This window comes from Diceros bicornis, chromosome 15 (genome assembly GCF_020826845.1).
Source record: "Diceros bicornis minor isolate mBicDic1 chromosome 15, mDicBic1.mat.cur, whole genome shotgun sequence".
NCBI lineage: Eukaryota > Metazoa > Chordata > Mammalia > Perissodactyla > Rhinocerotidae > Diceros > Diceros bicornis.
Genome location: NC_080754.1, coordinates 26,071,931 through 26,085,038, shown reverse-complemented (window position 1 = coordinate 26,085,038; position 13,108 = coordinate 26,071,931). Strand labels below are relative to the sequence as shown.

Genomic DNA, 13,108 nt, shown 5'->3' with positions numbered 1-13,108 from the left:
TCTAGTGCCCTGCTTCTGGGAGTGTGGTCTGCATTACCTGGGTGCTGGTTGAGAGTGCAGAATCTTGGCCCAGACTGACAGAGGCAGAATTTGCATTTCAAAGGGGGAAGGGCTCACCACGGGTCCCACAGCGAGTCTGTGGTGGAACCAGGGCCAACTAGGTGTCCCGACCTTTGGTCCTGCCACAGTTCCTCCCTTCCTCCCCAGAGACCTTAAGGATCCTCGTGCCAGGAGGGGGCCCCTGTGCTCCACCCCAGGGAGGAGGAGGATAGCCTAGACTTCTCCCAAATCCGTACTTTTTGGGCTCTGTTTGGGTGCATCCTTCCTTCCTGTGCCCTGTGGCTGCCTCACCCACTGCAATGGGTGTACTCCTGGGAGCTGACATCAGAGCACAGAGGAGGCAAATTCCACTGGCCAGCCCAGGTGGCGGGGGCATGCTGGGTTTAATTGCCCATCTGTAGCCATCTTAGACCATGGGGGGTTGGGCAATATCTGAATAAGTGTGAGGAGTTGGTTGGGCAGGAGCTCTGTGGGGGACTTCGGGGCAGCATGGGGCCCTGGACCCTCTCTTTCTTCCCCTTTTCACTGACCTCTCTGTGTCAGGCTATTTCAGACTTGTCCCCTTCCCTCACACTGCAGATCTCTGTCCCCATGAGACAATGTCCCAGAGTGGTCAGGGCAGTAATGGAGGCTGGGCAGACCATCATGGGTTCCAGTCCAGCCCCACCGTGGGGAGGACCTTCGGAGGAGCCATGTGTACAGAGCGATGCTTGACCCTTGGCAAAGGCACCCGATTCGTGTTTCCTTAGTGCACACCCTACTGTACTGTACTTCCTCCTCGTTTGAGGATCCTCAGCTTGCTCTTGGTGGCCTTCTCCTGCCCTCCCCACCCCTAGGCGTTGTTTTGGGGGTGTGTCCCTTCCCAGAACCTCGGCCTCTCCTTTCCTTTTCCTTGCAGAATTGCTCTTCCTGTGATCTCCCAGCCCCAGCCGGCCCTTTGGGTCTGGGCGGTGGGCCCCTCCCAGCCTTCCTCTCTCCCGGGCCCTTCCTCCACTCTTTCTATTCCTGGTTGGACCAGCCTCTCCCATTGTCCGTTCCCAGGAAAGGGCTGTCTCACGGGTCGAGGGGTGGGGGCCCCCGGCCAAGAAGAAAGCCAGGGCCAGAAGCCCCCGCCCACCCAGAGCCGTTGGCTTGCAGCCGGTGGCAGGGGCCTCCAAGTGCCAGCATCATTTTTAGAAATCTCAATTTCTAAGTTAGTCAGCAGCCGCAATCTGACACCCACGTGTGGGGGCCGATGACTTCCCGACTGCCTCTTCTAATTTCAGCAGACCCCAAAGGCGGGGGCGGCAGGGGTGGGGGAACCACAAGTGCCACAGAGAGCTTCCCAGCAGCGACCTTACTGGAGGGTGTGGGGCCCAGCCCAGCCTTGAGGGAGCTGCTCTTTGTTGCAACTTGTGACCAGGCTGACGGCCTTTGGCCGAGGCAAGGTGGGTGGGGTCCCACAAGCAGCGCCCTTGGGAATGGACAGTGGACCCTGCAGAACCACAGCCCACTGTTGGCATCCCAACAAGCCGTGTTACCCGAATCCTGGGGGGAAAGGTCAAGCCTTTCTGCAGACAGACCTTCCAGTGTTTTCCCTCTGCCTTTTTATTTTTTTAAAGATTGGCCCTGCGCTAGCATCTGTTGCCAATCTTCCTCTTCTTTTTTTTCTCTTTCTTCCCAAAGCCGCAGTACACAGTTGTGTGTCATAGTTGTAGACTTATAGCTCTTCTACATGGGAAGCTGCCTCAGCATGGCTTGATGAGTGGTGAGTAGGTCTGACCCCGGGATCCGAACCGGTGAACCCTGGGCCGCCGAAGCGGAACGCACCAACTTAAACCACTATGCCACCAGGCCAGTCCCATCCGTCTGCCTTTTCTTGCCTGGGTTTTGCTGTGGTGTGTTTCTCTCTCTTTCCCTCTCTTGTTCTGTCTTTGTTCTTCCTAAAAGCACATAGCTTAAATGGGACCAAAGTATTTTTTTCCGTGGTTACAGAAACAGACACGTAGGTCAAACCCAGGTACATTCACCTGCAGCAGCTGCAGGCAGGGGCATCCCAGGCCTTTCAGAATTGAAAGATGTCAGCTCAGAGGGCCCCAGCCCAGCTTCTCCGTTTTACCAGCAGAGGAGTCGAAAGGCCCACAGAGGCGGAAAAACACGTTTTAGAAGCCTCGGGGGAAACACTTCTGGGATGAATTACAGAGGGATGGTATGGTAGATGGAAAACTTTGAATTCAGGCAGGCTGAGCTCCAGGCTGGGCTCTGCCTCCTCCCAGCTGTGGAAACTCCAGCCGGTCACATACCCCTGGTGGGTGGCATTCCACAGGGGAGGCTCCCTGCCTGCCTCCCACAGATGCAGAGAGGGAGATGCTGTGATCTCTGGGGGCATGTTTCATAGGGTTGAAGGGAACCTGTGCTGCGTGCATCTCTCTGTGAGGGAGGACCGGCCTCCTGGAGAAGAGGCCGTGGCTGTAATACAGGCAGGTCTGGCTGTGTGACCTTGGACAATATTCTGCACCTTCCTGAGCCTGGTTTCCTCCCCTCTGGTCTTGCAGGGTAGTTGTGAGGATCAAGGATACCATTGTAAAGGGCTTAGTGCCCAGTGGCTGGCACGTAGGAGGTGTTCAATAAATGGCTGCTGATCGTTATGTTCAGAAGAGAGGCTGCCCTGTGACGTCCATGGGGGATCTGCACATCCCTGCGCCCATGGAGACATTGCCTGGCAGGGACTGGAGTATGAAACATTGTTGGCTGCATCACTCGGGGTCACTGTCCACTCTGAGGCAGGGCCGTGGTGGCAGTCAGGGCTTGGGACACCGTAGGTGCATGCAGGGCCTGGCAGAACAGTCTCAGGTGCAGAGGCAGCTCCTAGAGTAGAGATCCTGAACCTCGGGGTCCATGCCCCCCAGAAAGTCTTCAGAGGCCCAGGAACTCCCAAATCGTGTGCAAAATGTACTGTCTGTGGGGAGAAGTGCCACAGCTCTCATGAGATTCTTAAACGGGGCCATGACTAGAAGAATTAAGAACCTTTGGTCAGCAAATGAGGCATCAAGACCCACTGTAAGAGGGCATGGCATGTGGTGTCAGCTCAGCCCTGCACCCTGGACGTGACCAGCTAACCTCACCCACACCTCAGCCAGCAGGGACGAGCCAGTCAGAGACATCAGGGCCTGCCCTGGGTACCTGCTCTGCATAGGCTCAAGGTCTGGCTGGACCCCCAGGTTTGGGGTGTGGCAGAGAGACCGGGGCCCCAGGAATCAGGGTGAAAGCCAGTGGGGCCAAGCCTCTGTGGGTGCTGGCTCAGGACTGGGGACCTGAGGTGGGGGGTGGGGGGGTTCAAGATAGAAGTCACAAGGGCCTTGGAAGGTAGAGAGGAAATGAGGCCATGCAGGCCTCTGGGACCCCTTCTTATCGTTGGAAAGTGGCCTGTGTGAGGGCTGAGCCTGGGGTTCTGTCCCTGTCTGAGTGGACTTGGTCAAAAAAGCCATAAAATGGTCTCTCTAGGGCTTGAATTCTAGTTTGAGGGATATCATGGCAGGATCTTTCCTCAGAGCCTTAGTCAGAGCCCTCAGGCTGTGTTCCATGGAGGTGCGGCTGTGGGCTGAGGGTGTTTCCCTTCTCTTGCTCAATTTCTTTTTTTTTTGTTCCTTATTTCATTTGCCCTATCTTACTTACGTTTTTCTCATAAACCACTGAAATCATTTTGAGAAGCAGGGAGGGTATAAATGGAAAGAAAAAACGAAAAGATCTTCTTTTATAGAAAAGCCGTCTGGAGAAAGTGGGCTTTCAGTTTTGGGCTGTTGTATGTTTTTCTAAAAGATGTTACTTTTTGATGATAAGTCGATAATGCTCATTAAAGACAATGTGGAAAATCTATAAACGTAAAAAAAGAAAGAAAAAGAAATTGCCCATAATTGCATTATACAGATAACCACAGTTAGTATTTTGGTATGTTTCCTACTAGTCTTACATGTATAAATTAAAACTTTTTTTTTGTATTTGTACTGTAAATGGTATCTAGTTTTCTTACTTAACATATATCATATGTAACATGGACAGTTTTCTGTGGTACTAAAAACCCTTTATGAGTGTTTAAAATACTTTAGCCCCCCATAGTTATTTAGACCCTCCCCCATTTTACATTATTATAAATAAAGCCTTGACAAACATCTTTGTCCATAAAGTTCTTTTCAAAGTTAAGATTTTTCCTTGAGAAAGATTGAGAACTGGACTTGGGAAGAGAGGCTGGGTCAGCAGTCATGTAGGTGTGAGCACATGCTTGTGGGTGTGTGAGGGCTGCATTCGTCGTCAGCCCTGCAGAGCAAGGGGACTGAGGCAGGCCTCCTCCGCAGACCCCCGTGTGAGCCAGGTGACTCCTTCGCTCATCTGTGGGTTTTGTTGGTGGGATAGAGGGAGAGAAAATGCTTCCCAGTGACTCATCTTTGAGACCTGAAATCCCCTCTGACCCTCAGGGTGATCAGGGCAGAGCCTTTCATGCTGGTGACCAAATACCCGCCTAAGTCAGGGCCGCCTTAGAGACTGCAGAGATCAAGGGAGCCTGATCAAGTGTTTATGTCCTGCCTGCCCAGTGCGCACAGCCCCGTGCTCAGATGTGCTTTGAGACCTGTGCGTCATTCCAGCTTGGCTGAGCTCTGTTCCAAGGCAGGCTGGGCTGGTTTTCTCCTCAGAAAGGCTAGTCAGTGGGGTCAGCCAGCGGATAAACTCAAGTTAACTTAGCTATTATTGCTTTTTTGTTAATGAGGGGAGGACCAGCTGTGAAGATGCCAAACCACTCAGAAATGTTGCACAGTCCTTGAGATTTCATGTCCCAGGACAGATTCTGTGTTCAGGCAAAAGAAAGCAATCGACAAGGATTTTAAGTCTCAACCGGACTCCCAAGGGTACCTTGTGCTTCACTCAGCTCTCGTTTTATTATTTTTTTGAAAAATATTTTTCCTGTGAAGTTATGGATCTTGGAAGCTGTGAGAAGCGCTGGCGATCTCATTGGACTCGTGAGCGAGCAGGAGCTCTCTCGTGGAGGGAAGCTCAGGGTGAAGCTAAGCCCTGAGGAAAGGGAAGGACAGGCGGGCAGGAGAGTCTGTCCCCACAGCCCTGGGGGTCCTCAGGAGTGATGGCTGAGTGCTCATCCTCCATGATCGCGGGGACTGTGGGAAAAGGAGCAGGATTGGCTTCTCTTGGACTGTAGTTAACAGGAACAAACCCGCTCCTTCTCAGAGATGAGATTCGAAAGTAGAGGCTGGATGTCCTGGGTGTTCCTGAGCCCAAGATCACTTGACTTACATCTTAAAATTCCACAGCCCACTAACGTGTCCACAGATGCTATTCAAAGGGACCTCCTTTGACAAAGAACAAAAGCGCCTGTAGGACTGAAACCACCTGAAAAATTTTATTAAAGTCAATGTACCAAATGTTTAACATGCTTTGAAGAAATCAGATCTGAGGTGTTCCTGCTATAAAGCAGTCTCTGAGAAGTCAAACTGAAAGCATAGACGTGAGATGTGCCCAGAGCCAAGAGATCTAAGACAAATGTTCTTTTCAGTGTGACCCATATTTGCCACTTGCCTCCTGGGTGCCAGGTGCAGTGCTTGACTCTGGGGGACAGAGATGTGGAAGACTGGATTTCTTGCCCCAAGGAGTCTAGGTGGGGGAAGACCTAACATGGCTAGTCATGGTGCCAAGGACAGTTAGGAGGAATTGATTCTGAATAGGGAGTCCGTGTAAAGCCCAAAGGAAGCAACATTGGAGATGGGCTTGAAGAGTGAGCACAATATTGATGCTTAGAGATGTGGGAGAAGGGTCTGGAAGGCAGGGTACACAGGGATGGGTATTCGTGGTATTCTTGGGGAGAGTCATCTGTGTGACAGTGTGACTGGGAGAGGAAAGGCAAAGGATGAATAGGAGATGTTGAGCTGTTGCCAGGTTGTGGAGGGCTTTGACAGTCATCTTAAGAAGTTTGGACTTTGTTCTGTAGCTAATAGGGACTCATGGGAAGGTTTTTGAGCAGGGAGGTAACTTAATTTTTGAAATTAGAAGGAAACACATAAATACATGCTCATTGAAAGATTTTAGCTGTACTGAAGTCTATAAAGCAAAAAATGAAAATGCTCCCCTTCCCGGAGGTAACTACTGTTCTCCTTCATGTCATTTCATCTACCTGTATTTACAGATACAGATACATAAAAGTCAAGCCTTAGAAGTGGGAAGGAAGATGGAAGGAAGGAAGACCTCCGCTCTCTCTCTCACACACCACACACACACACACACACACACACACACACACACACACATATGCACACACACCCCTACCTTTTAACGTTACATAAATAGGACTGTAATGTAGGGAAGCCTGCACTGTATCTTATCAGTTGGCTCATTTTGCTCTCCTTCGTATAATTTCAGAACATGGTTTTATTGGATATTCACCAGAACTGCTGCAGAACAATACTCTCCCAGATTACAGCCTTGGGGAGTCTTTTTTCACTGTCTTTGGGGTGTTCTTCCCAGCAGCTACAGGTACAGTAATTTGGGTTCTTTTTCACTCTTACATTATGGGTATAAATGCTTGGTTCCCAAAACTTATCATGAGTGGCCTGCATGTGCTCTCAGGGTGTATATCTGACTTCAGAGGTGGCCTTAGCTTTGACTAAAAATCTATTATTGTAACAGAGAGTTTACTTGTTCATAATTCCTGAAGGCCCCCGACATGATTTCATCCTCCTTACCCACTATACTTATATATTGACACCTCTCGGCCAAGTTGATAGAGGGGACATATTTCTCTTAGGGCTGAACGGGATGGATTCCTTGGTAGGACAAGCTGCCATTTCCACTCTGGAATAGGAGCAAACTTGGTCTAGAAACTTCTCTTCCTTTACCCCAACCCCGTGTCTTCTCCCAGGCGGGCAGAGAAATGGTATTCTTTTCTTGCTACGCTGGGTGTGGGCGAAACCAGGATCCCATGGGCAATGAATGAGTCTCCTTACCCGCCTTCCCCCTTTCCCACTCCACCGTGGCCAGAGAGGAGCCTTCCACAACTGAGGTCCCTGTAGAACTCTTGTCTCATGCTTGGGGCCCTGGCCTGGAAGGCAGTAAGCTAACATGTGGACCAGATGATCCATAGCAAACAGCCATTTGCCGGGGACTGGGCTTGTCCCCAGGGCACAGACTCAGACAAGCACTTCACTCTTGATCAAGGCACTGTTGATGCCCTGGAGTGTGGCCGATTTTGTCTCCTTATCCTCCTCTCCTTCTCCCTCTGCCTTCCAACATGTGGCCATTTCCTTGCTCATTATCCTCTCCCCAAATAAGACAGGGGTAGAAAAAGGAGGAAAAGCTATTAGAATGTCGAAAATTTAACAGACTGTTCATACCAAATGTTGGCAAGGATGTGGAGAAACTGGAACTCTCATACACTGCTGATGGGAATGTAAAATGGTATAACCATTTTGGAAAACAGTTTGATGGTTTCTTAAAAATTAAACATACACCTAACCATTCCACGCCTAGTTATCTACTGCAGAGAAATGAAAGCGTGTGTCCACATAAAGCCTTGTACACGAAAGTTCAAAGAAGCTTAATTTGTAACAGTCCCAAACTGGAAACAACTCAAATATTCATCAACAGGTGAATGGATAAACAAATTATGGTACAGCCATATGATATAAAACTACTCAGCAATAAAAAGGAGTGCACTGCTGATACATGCAACAATCTAGATGAATCTCAAAATAATCACGCCGCATGAAAGAAGTCGGACAAAAAAGAGTAACTTTTTTAAAAGATAAAATTATATGAAACTTCATTTATATGAAATTCTAGGAAATGCAAACTATAGCAACAGAAAGCAAATCAGTGGATGCCTGGAAATGGGGGTGAGGGGAGCAGGAGGCGGGGGATGAGGAAATTTTGGGGGATGAAGAATAGATTCCTGACTATGGTGATGGTTTCACAGGTGCATTCATATGTCAAAATTTTGCAGATTGTTACACCTTAAACATGAGCAGCTTATTGCATGTTACTTATGCCTCAGTAAATCTGTTAAAATGAAAAAACGTTAACAACTTGAATCGCCTTGAATCAACTTTCCTCAGTCCCTCCATTTTCTTGCTCCAGCAATGGCCGCTCTCTCTCCCCTTCAGAGCCAAACACCAGAGCTTAGTCTGTGCTCCTCATCTCTCTTTTCCTGCCTCCTGCTCCACTCCTCCACTCTCTCCTTTTGGAATTCCAAGCTTGTCTCTCCAACGAAATGGTTCTTTCCAAAGTCATCAGTGACTTCCATGTTGCTCAAGTCTATGGACATTTTAAATTTCTCAATGTATTTGCCCCCTCAGCAGCATGCCATTCCCTCCTTCTTTCCTCTTGCCTTTTATGACCCAGCGCCCTCCTGTCTCCCTCCAATCTCTCTGACTTGCCTTTATAGGTGCATCATCTTCTGCCTGCCCCTTCAGTGTTGGGGTTCTTCAGGCTATGCCTAAGCCCTCTTTTCTTCTTTCTCTGCTGTTTTCCTTGGAATATCATATGCTCACTATTCAATGACCACCCACAAAGCTGATGACTCCCAAATTTATCCCTCTAGCCCAGACTTCTCTAAGCTTCACATCACGTATTCAGTTGCCTACGTGACGTCTTCCCTTGGGTTTCTCGGATCCAACATGATCAGAACCCAATCCACCCCACCTACCCCCCAACTGGTTCTTCTCCTCCACTCCTGATCTCAGGAAGTGGCACCTCCATCCAGCCAATTGCTCATGCCAGTGATGGGGAGCTATTCATGATACTTTCCTCTCTTACCAATACCCTCCAAGTCCTGTCACTTTTGCCTCCTAAAGATAACTGGATTCTCTATACTTCTCTCCATCTCTACCATCTGACCACTCTGGTCCAAGCTTTGTCTCTCACCTGGATCTCTGCAGTGGCCTCTTATCTGACCCCTCTTGAGACTTGGCCACAGGAATGAGCCTGGAGCTAAGCCTCAGTAATGGCAGGTAGAATCCTGATCCACAAATCCAGGTGTGGCAGAAATAGAGCATCCCTTTCATTTTTGTGAAATGAGAAGAGAGTCAGTCTCTGACTCTAAGCCTTCATTCTCCTAGGATGACTGAAAATTGATGTCAATTATTCATCATGCCTCCGCCTTGCCCTGCCATTCTGTTCCAGGTCTTAGGGTCTTACACAGTACTAAGGCATGTTAGGGGGATTCTGTCTATTCATCATCTGTGCACAGAACCAGGCCCTCCCATTGTCCTGTCTGCAGATCCCTTTGAGTTCATGCTCTCTGTTGCTTCTGAGCCACTTTTGGGGACCAGAAATCTGCTGAGCCTGGGAACCCTATGCTTAGAGTCTGTGCACTCTCCAGACTCTCCTTTCCGGGGTCTTGCTGGATCCCCACAGTCCTGCCAGGGAGTGGGCCCCAGGTCCGCATTGCTCCAGATCCTGTGGGTCTTTCTCTCCCTGCCCCCAGCTCCAGGGACAATCTTCTGTTCTAATATGGGGGACACTCCTGTCCAGGGCCAGCTCTGCAGGCTCAGAAGGGCCCCATGCTTGGTTTAATGCTTGGCTGTTGCTAAACTTCTTACTAATTTTTGAACAAGGTATCCCGTATTTTTATTTGCACTGGGCCCTGCAAACTATGTAGCAAATTCTGTTCCTGTCGCCCTCATGCTTTCCCAGCCATTCTGCTGCAGTTTTTCTACTTCTTCTATCCTCTGAAGTCTCCTAAGGGCCCAGGCTTTTGAGAAACAGAACCCAAAACAGCTTGCAGGCAAATTTTGCTTCCTCCCTGCCACGTATCCCCCACAAGGCAATAAAATATAGGTCAATTTCCTCTTGAATGGACAGAAAAGGCCAGGGGGAAAATAAAATAGAGGGAATTAAAAAAAAAAAGTTAACATCTGAAAATACTGTCCAGCCCCCGCCCCAGTCCGCCTTCCCCTCCCCCACCAGACGGAGCCCGCATTCAAGAGGCTTCCCACCGGAGCTTTTCCTCGGGCCTGGCAGTGAGTCCCAATACCAAGTCAGGAACTCCTGGGCGCAGGTGCCAGGTTAGCAGTTACACCTGGGGCGAGGCTGTGGGCCTCCATGGCCGGCAGCACTCCAGAGGGCGTTCTTCTCAGACACCCCCAGAGGGTTGTCTCAGTAATGTGACCCTTCTGGGCCACCTCCACACTGCCCCCACGGCTTCCCTCCTTTGCCTCTCCAGGCCCCACATCTTAGCTAAGAGAGGGGATGCCTGGTCTGAGAGGGGGACCTGGGGTGGCAAGCCTCCCCTCCAGTACTTGTCCCTCTGGTAAGGAATTAGCAGGGGCCTGGAGTTTGAAGATGTTGCTAAGCGGCATCTTCACTTTTTTTGTGTGTGTGTGAGGAAGACCAGCCCTGAGCTAACATCCATGCCAATTCTCCTCTTTTTGCTGGGGAAGACTGGCCCTGAGCTAACATCCGTGCCTATCTTCCTCCACTTTATGTGGGAGGCCGCCGCAGCGTGGCCTGACAAACAGTGTATTGGTGCGCACCCGGGATCCGAACCCAGGCCGCCAGCAGCGGAGCGCGTGCACTTAACCGCTACGCCACGGGGCCGGCCCCTAAGTGGCATCTTCAGAGATTTAACTGGACTAACACTTGATATCAGCTTGCCCAGTGACTCTCAACTTTTTTTTTTTTAAAGGACTTTTAAGTTTCCTTTGCTTTTTTTTTTTTTGAGGAAGATTGGCCCTGCGCTAACATCTGTTGCCAATCTTTTTTCTTTTTTTCTCCCCTAAGCCCCAGTTTGTAGTTGTGTATCAGAGTTGTAGAGTTCAACTTTTAATCCATATTCTTTTTTTTTTTTTTGTGAGGAAGATCAGCCCTGAGCTAACATCTGATGCCAATCCTCCTCTTTTTTGCTGAGGAAGACTGGCCTTGAGCTAACATCCATGCCCATCTTCTTCTACCTTATATGGGGCGCCGCCACAGCATGGCTTGACAAGCAGTGCGTCGGTCTGTGCCCAGGATCCGAACCTGCGAACATCGGACCGCCACAGCGGAGCGCGTGCACTTAACCGCTTGTGCCACGGGGCCCGCCCCTAATCTGTATTCATTTTTGATACTCATACTTAAAAACCTCAGATACACTGGAAATTCTGATATGCCTCCCTGGACCAGAGAGGGGTGTCTTTGTCCTTCCTTTGAGAAAGATTGTGACCTAAGAATGTTAGTCAAGCTTTATTTTCCGTTTAAATTATGAAAATATTATTTTGTAATATTCCAAATATAAAATTATAATGTTGAACAACTGTCTACACAGATTTCTTTTACCCCACCCTTCTTAGTGAGTGTACTTCCCTGTCCCTCCCACCCCCCCTTGGCCCAACCTGGTTGAGAATCACTGATCTGATCCTTTATTTTACCAACTAGGAAAGGAGGAGCACAGAGGAGCTTATGAAGGATCACTAAAGGTCACCCAGCTAATCAGTGACAGGAGTTGGGCCACCACCCTGCTGTGGAGAGTTGCCCTCCCCTGGCTCTCTCTCTGTTTTCCAGGGGCCCCAATGTAAACTCGGTAGGCAGGACGAACAATTTGTATCACTTGGCTTTCTCCTGGCAGATGTCCTGTTAAGCTATGAAAAGCATGGATGATTGACAGTTTCCATGGTGATGGATTTGCCAAGGATTAGCTCTGAGTGAGTCATGGCTGGGGCTCCCTCCAACGCCATCCTCTTCTGGAACAAGAGAACTTCCAGGCTGTGGAGAGGGGAGAGGAGTTTGGAAGAACAAACACTTCAGTCCCCCCACCCTGTGTCCCCATCTCCAGCAAGAGACAAATTATTTACGTGACCTCAGAGATTTTATCCCAAGGGCAGGAGACTTCCTGGGTAGAGCAGCTGAAGACTAAGTTTCAGTGGCCCCTCTGGACTTATGAAGCAAGTCCTTCTGTCCTTCTGTCCTTCTCACTGCACTCTACCACACCCTGTGGTAGTGGCTGCAGGGTGGGGCTGGGACCTTGGAGTAGACTCTGCATTTGCTTTGTTAAAGCACTTTCCTTCTCCAAGTTACACCACCAAACTTTCCCTGAAAAACAGACATCTCTCCCTACAGAGTTTTCATACATAGACACACATGCAGCCACTCCTGGGATCCGGGACCACAATACGTGGAGGAACTAGGACATGGAAATTCACTGGGAATAATACCAGTGTGTGAAGTCATGTAACCCTTGTCCCCAAATCTCAAGCTCTTACTGGAAGGGATGAGGGCTTCTTGTGGTTGACCACACCCAGCATAAAAATGTAGCAGGGAAACCAACAGCCTTTACCAGAATGTCCATAGTTACCTTTGTGGTGAAGGGCCATGCTATTCTGTGACATCCTTTGACCTCCCTGGGCCTGATTCCCTCTCCCCACTCACACACACACACACGCACAAACACACGCACACGCACACACACCCTGAGAAGCTGTGGGAATCTGCTGGCCCCTCTGGATTGGCTGGCTGTCTCCAGGACCCTCAGCAATGGGCATCAGTGCTGGCCCCACCTCCAGCCTACCTCCTGCCTTCCTCCCCTCCCAAGACATCCCTTAGGTCTTCTCACAAGTCATGTGTCTTGTGAGTGAGAGAAAAAGGACCTGCTGGGCCAGAATGGGATCCCTGGGTTTAAGGAACAGAAAGTCCCAAGAAAGGACAACCTGCAGAGTGGGCCCACCCCACTGCATTCTGATGGACTTGTGAGCAGGATCAGGAGAAAAGAAGGAAACTTTATCATTATTATACATGTTAATTTTTATAATTTTATTTATAGAATTAATTTATAATTTTACCAAAATTATGATAAATATATATAATAATCATTCTCATTGCAATAGCCTCCTATGCCAAGCACTGTGCTGAGCACGTCACATATAGTCTTTCCTTAAACCTCAACATCGCCCTGCAGCTTCTGTCAGATGCAGATTTACCACGAAGCTAACGTAAGACTAGCTCACTTGTGTGATCTCCTTCCAAAGCCCTGTTCCTAATTCCATATTCATCACCATATTTTTTAAAAGTTTCAGGCCCACCAGAACTCAGATCCTTCCAT

At 49.3% G+C, this 13,108-nt stretch overlaps 1 protein-coding gene across 3 annotated transcripts in view; it reads left to right on the top strand.

The window, feature by feature from the left end:
• Positions 1-13,108, top strand: part of SLC12A8 (solute carrier family 12 member 8) — a 125,475-nt gene that overhangs the window by 68,570 nt on the left and 43,797 nt on the right. For 2 of the 3 annotated variants that reach the window (XM_058555956.1, XM_058555954.1), the window contains exon 5: positions 6,460-6,573. The exons of the other annotated variant lie outside the window; for it this stretch is intronic. In XM_058555956.1, coding sequence (XP_058411939.1) covers positions 6,460-6,573 — 114 coding nt within the window. The remainder of the gene's footprint in view (positions 1-6,459; positions 6,574-13,108) is intronic. 3 annotated transcript variants of the gene reach the window in all.